Genomic DNA, 6,279 nt, shown 5'->3' on the forward strand with positions numbered 1-6,279 from the left:
CCATGCCTTGCCCCTTCTTACCTCTCTGACCTGCTGACTCCATACCTACCTGCTCGCTCCCTCCGTTCAGCGGGCTCCAGCCTGCTCCATGTCTCCCACCCGACCTACCCTACCATCGGTAGCCGGGCTTTCAGCCTGTCTGGCCCCACACTCTGGAACTCCATCCCACGGTCCCTTCGCCTCGCTTTCTCCTTTGCCTCCTTCAAAGCCGGTCTCAAGACCCTTCTCTTTGACCGTGCCTTTGGTCTCCCTCCCACCTCTTTGCCTTCCCTCACCCCTAACCACCCCTTCCCCATGCTCGGGCCCCGACACCTGACTGTTCAGTGCTTTGGGACGTCCTTCCGACGTAAAAGGCGCTCTGTAAATGTAATTTTTTTTGTTGTTGTTGTAGTCAAGGTTTTTGGATACTCCTTGACACTGCACTGCTTGCTACCTAAGAGTGTGGTTTCTGTGCGGGCAGCAGCTTCTACATTGTAAACAAATTCACGCACCCAGGTGTTCACATTGTGTGAACGGACAACTTCGGATATGAAGGGCAGCCATTATGATTAACCTAGCAGTATGTCTAACTCTGTGTCCCTTACCCAGTGGTGAATCTAACTGAAATCACACTGAAGTCAGACATCCAAGTCTAAGTTGCCCTAAATGTTCCTGGCGCACTAGCAAATCTTTACTTAAAGAGATGACAGGTGTGAAATCTCCGTCTCCTAACGTTGACAACCCTGGTCTTGTGTTGAGTGGGTCCCCTGAGTTTAGAGATGGCCAAACCTCTACTCAATGTCCTGAACTGGGAAGACTGCCCCTGGTGGCTGGTGTTCCGCACTCTACCTCGCAGGATCTGGGGCAAACTGCCTCGCACTATTCCTGTGGCTGGAGCTTTTGCGTTGGTGGCCTGGGTCCAGAAGCTGGCCATGCTGCTCTGGTTGCCTGGTCCCTTCCTTCCAACTATTGGAGGCAATATCAGGAGGGTCGGCCTCGAAACTGGCCCCTCTTCACAACCCTCTGGATGGGAAATAGACAGAGATTAATGAGCTGGTTATCAGAGAGAAGAAAGAGGTGTATACATCAGGTGTCAGCCTAGCTCAGTTGGTAGCACTCTCACCTCTGAGTTCAGAGGGCTGTGGGTTCAAGTCCCAAATCAGGACTTTGAACTCACAACCTACACTGACACTGCAATGCATTGTCAGAGGTGTCTCTGAGCCAGGCTGACCCCTGCACCTTCCAATCAATATAAATTAATATCATTATTTGATCTATATACATAAACCCTTCAGGAAAATGGACCCTCACGGTATCAACATTACAGGGTCTCCCTCCAGCCTGTGCTGTGATTAGCACTGCAGGAAAAAAAAGGGATAATGGTCCACCAGATGGAGCAGTTGCTTTATAAATGCTACAGATTCTGAAGTTCAGACGAGCATCCATGATGACAGCTGTTCTGTCCATGTGAATCAGCTGCGTTCACAAAGACAATGAACGCCCTTGGAGAATGGGGTTGTCCCGGTTATACTCGGAAGTTATACCAACAACAGAGTGTAAGTAATTTCTGTAGTCCCTGCTGGCCTGCATACACCTGCCCCACAACTGCTCCACTGCTGCCATGGCCTTACCCCCTGCACCGCAACCCCCACTGCATAACTGGAATCACGTCTCCGGCCGACCTCCCCTGCTTCACTGTAAGCAATGCATTTTAAGATGACGTGTAGGATGGGAGAAGTGAGTTTGTGCAGCCAAAAACGACAGGCTTTTGGTAAGACAAGGCAATAACTGGCCTGAACACACAAAGGAGTTACATAGGATGAGAAGGCACGGAAATAGGCCATTCGGCTCAACCAGTCCATACCAATGGTTTTCCTTCTCCACCCTCCTATTTTGAACCTTACCTTCCACCGTTCGCTCATTGAAATCCATCTTGATTCTCATCCTTTTCCCTTCCACCTCCATCGCGTTGAATTTCTGAGCTCCAATCTGGCCCCCACCGGCTCTATCGTCCAGCCCCATCGTCCGCACTCTGCCGGCAGCACACCTCCTGCTCTCGCAGTCGGCCAGGCTCTCGTCTTCATTCTCTGAGATTTTTGCTTGGCCCGAGGTTTTGGCTTGTTCTGTGCACCGTTTGGACGTTAAGAAAAGGCTGAAGGACACAGGGGCCCTGACCTCAGCCCGGAATCGTTCACATTTGTTAAGGTGACCGGCCGATCGCAGCGCTTGAAAATTGAGCCTTTTCGACTGTCTGTATGTAGATAAGTGTATTCAACAGTACCTACATGGATTTGTGTATTTAAGTATATGCATTTTAAAAATAAATATATTTATTTAAGTGTATTTAAGTATATTTACTTTTCAGTATATCCTGTGAAGCGCTTTGAGATGGTCAATTTAAGCACTGTATCAAATGCAAGGATTGCCAATGTTAAGCTCAGACAATTTCATTGTGAGCTACACACAACGTAAAGCTCCATCTACTCTTTCAGCGCATCCAGATGAAGACAATAGAGGTTAGATACAGCACTCCCAGGACAGTACAGGTTAGATACAACACTCCCAGGTGAGTACTGTTTAGGTACAGCACTCCCAGGTGAGCACAGGCTAGATACTTGTTGCTCCACCGCTGATTTTGCACTGACAGGTCAATCCCAAGGTCTATGCACAAGCCTGCAACTACAACAAGACTAAGCTTTAACAGCTTACCATACCTGCCACCGGCTCACAGAGGGCTTCACCAATGTCACCAATGCCTTTCACCATGGGCAGAACCATCTCCATCACCTCTGAGGGTTCTCCTCTGCCTCTCTCTGTCTCCTGGGAGCTCTCCTCAGAACCCAACTCAATAACTGGAAGTTTCAGTGTTCCTGGCTTTGAAGGATCAAAACACAAATTAGGCAGAAAATTACACAGAGCCCACAGGAATATCTGACAGGCTCCTCACTCCCTGATCTCCCCAAGCCTTACCTGTCTTATCTCACCACACCTTACCTCCCTTATCTCCCCAAACCTTACCTCTCTGATCGCCCCAAGCCTTACGTCGACACCAAATGTTTCCTGAAGAGAACGCACTCCAAACGAAAGGGAAGGCAGTTGGAGACCACCAGGGATGGTGGCTGGATGTCCAAGCTCCGAACTCCCACTGCAGGCCTGGCCGCACTCGGCTTTCACTGCCAACACACAGCAAGGCAACAAACATTACATTTTTTTAAAAAAATTTTAATTAAAAAAAATTTAACGAAAGCGAGAAAGTCATTACACAAGACCTTCACTAATCCCAGTGTATCTCTCTCTGGGATACTCACCAATCCCAGTTCAAGTAGGAAACTCTGGAACGCTCTCAATCTCACTGCCTTGCCCCCTCCTTCCCCATCTTCAGATCACGCCTAAAGACCTTCCCCTTCGACTTTGCTTATGGTCACCTCTTTCCCTCCCCCTCGCTCAGCGCCAGTCTCCGCCACTGTTAAACACTCTGAGGCGCTACCCTGATTGAGGTGCTATATAAATGCAAGTTATTGTTATTATAACTCTCTCTGGGATCCTCACCAATCTCAATGTGCTGTCTCCCAGAATCTCAGTCATCCTCTGGGTTACTCTCTGTTATTAATCTATATTATCTGTGCTCTCTGAAAACTCTGAGACATGTTGATGTGCAGTAGGGTGCGGATCTGCATTCCTCTACTCACCAATGATGCCTTTCTTGTCGCGGACGAGTGGGCCACTGTAATAGGTGAGGTTTGATTTTTCACTGACCAGGAGCGAGGAATCAATCGCAGCCTGGCCCAGCCTCCTACCCTCCTTCACACAGTCTCCATCCGGCGGCTGAGAGAGAAACCAGGGTGAACATAGGGGCAATGGCTTTCTCAGAAACCTGCTCCGAGATACACAAGTGTCAGAGTGAGATAATCTCCAACACTCAGAGAGTTAATCTCCAACACACTAAAAGTTAATCTCTAACACACTGAGAGTTTGCCTCCAACATATCATGAGTTACATACTGTACTTGTCCCCCCGCCCCACCCCCAAACACTGGTGGCTGTACCTGATAGGCATGACTCTGTTGGAGCTCTTTGTTGTCTGGTGGGAAAGCAATCAGCATGTAGAGTTCAGCGCCTCGCTCCACTTCCAGCTGTTCACTCTCGGCCTCTCTGTACAGCCAACTATGGATTCCCCCCGGTCCCCAACGTACAATATTTCTTCCCACTTCCCTGTATTTGGGCATTGCAATAGCCCCATCTTTCAATGGAAAGCAGGAACGTTAAAAAAATTTGAACAACAATAATAATCATCATTTTTACTGCAGACATTGCTGTGAAGTGTAGTGACTGTGTATTTTGTAGCTGAACACAGCAGCCAATTTGTGCACAGCAATATTCCAGAAACAGCCATAAAATGAATGACAAATTTTATCTGGGGGATTGTTGGACTGGACACTGGGAGAAACTCCCTTCTCTTTTTGAATAGTGTGATGAGATCTTTAACGTCCACCTGGACAGGCAGAGGGATCCTCGGTTTAACGTCTCATCCAAAAGATGGCACCTCCAACAATGCAGCACCCTCCCAGCACTGTAATGGAATGTCAACTCAGACTATGAGCTTCCAATTGAGGTTTGAATCCAGAAGCTTCTGATTCACGGGCGAGAGTTAACTGGAGCCAGTCTGACAAGGCACAGGGAGATTTGAGACAGTGAAGGTGCTATCTAAAATACAGATCAAACCTGTCTAAACAACCGATCAAGGCATTGGACCAAAGTGGCCGTTATAAAAGAGTGGCCTCCGAGTATGGGTGTTGGTGTATGGAAATGAGAACCGGGTGGTTGCTTGACCAGGTTTGAATGTACAAGGTTTATTGTTATTATTATTATTGTGGTTAATGTCTTGCGGCAGCTACACAGAATGGAGGGTTGCTGGGTGGTTGGCACGTTGATGGCGAGCTGGTGGAACTCGCGCTCCCTGTGGTTCAGAGACTGACAGCCAGCTAGGTCCGGGTGAAAGGAACTGGTGTCACCTTAAACTGGTATGAGACGTCCCATCAATAATTTAAGGCCTCTGTTGTTCTGAGGTCAGCTTAATCCCTTCAGACAATAGGGAGCATTCAGGCAAAGCAACAGCCTGTGGCTCATCTCAGTGTGACAACACCTGGGTAGAGTATGTACACAGAGCAGATTCACCACTCCTCTGGGCACTGCGGCAGCAGCTAACTCTTCTAACAATAAATTGCAATCCTTGTCCTCCACGGTCTTGCTCTGCCCTCGCTCCTAAAACCCTACCAACCCATCCGCTCTTTCCACTCAACATGCACGTTCCACGTTCCATGCCCTGCTTGCTCTACTATTGGAGGTCAGGCCTTTAGCCTTTCTGCCCCCACCCTCTGGAACTCCATCCCAGAGCCCCTCTGCCTCGCCCTATCCCTTGCCTCCTTCAAGGTCCATCACAAGACTTTCCTCTTCAATCACGCCTTTGGTCATCTTCCTAGCACCACCACCTTTGCCCCCCGCCCCGCTTGACTCATCGGAAGGCCGGCACTTTTTGACAATACAGCTCACTCCTAGCACTGCACTGGAGGGTCAACTTAGACCTTGAGTTCAAAGTCCTAATGTGGGGCTTGACTCACAACATTCTTCTTCAGAGGAGAGAGTGCTACCAACTGAGCCGGACAAGGTGGAGTGGGTGTTCTGGAGGACGAGATCGAGGAGGGCCGAGGGGTTTTTGCGGTCTGACTCTCTCGACATCTTGTGAATTTCAGACATAATAAGCGGAAGAGAGAGGATGGCCCAAATTCATTTGGAGTTGAACCCATCTCCTCTGCTCCACACATTTCTGGGATCACATTCCTCTGCTTTATCTCTGATATCCCATCAATCTCACCTTCCTCTAATATTCCTCACTCCCCCACCGTACCCTGGTGAGGGAGTGGGAGTGGGGAGTGAGACCCCAAAACACTTCCCCTGAGCCCTCCCATCAAGCCTCCAGCAAACACCCCCCTCCGACTTTCTCCCAGACAAGTACCTGGCTGCTGTCCTCTCTCCTGGGCCCCCTCCTTCCCTGGGGAGTCCAGGCAGGCACGATAGAGTGGAATCGAGCCAACGTTGGGAATATTGGGAAGGAGCCGGTAGGGTCTGGGCACTGATGACAGGTCGGATTTCACTTGCCACTGCGCTTCCAGATTCTCCCGAGGCAGCATGGAGTCGCTAAGATAGCCTGCGGCAAAATGGCAAGCTTAGGGTTAACACAGGGAGAGGCACCAAGGTTCACAGGGTACCTCGCAGGGAAGGGGGGAGTGAGGGAGAGAGGAGC

General features: G+C 49.5%; 1 protein-coding gene across 1 annotated transcript in view; it reads right to left on the reverse strand.

Moving 5' to 3' along the window:
• Nucleotides 1–6,063, reverse strand: part of LOC103176844 — a 28,589-nt gene extending 22,526 nt beyond the window's left edge. The window contains exons 1-7 of the mRNA XM_042336224.1: nt 5,992–6,063; nt 4,025–4,218; nt 3,669–3,804; nt 2,998–3,152; nt 2,694–2,853; nt 1,884–2,102; nt 829–1,002 (exon numbers count right to left, since the gene is read on the reverse strand). Coding sequence (XP_042192158.1) covers nt 829–1,002; nt 1,884–2,102; nt 2,694–2,853; nt 2,998–3,152; nt 3,669–3,804; nt 4,025–4,204 — 1,024 coding nt within the window. The 5' untranslated portion in view covers nt 4,205–4,218; nt 5,992–6,063. The remainder of the gene's footprint in view (nt 1–828; nt 1,003–1,883; nt 2,103–2,693; nt 2,854–2,997; nt 3,153–3,668; nt 3,805–4,024; nt 4,219–5,991) is intronic.
• Nucleotides 6,064–6,279: the final 216 nt, after the last annotated feature.

Source organism: Callorhinchus milii, unplaced genomic scaffold, assembly GCF_018977255.1.
Source record: "Callorhinchus milii isolate IMCB2004 unplaced genomic scaffold, IMCB_Cmil_1.0 Scaffold6, whole genome shotgun sequence".
In the NCBI taxonomy this organism is placed as follows: Eukaryota; Metazoa; Chordata; class Chondrichthyes; order Chimaeriformes; family Callorhinchidae; genus Callorhinchus; species Callorhinchus milii.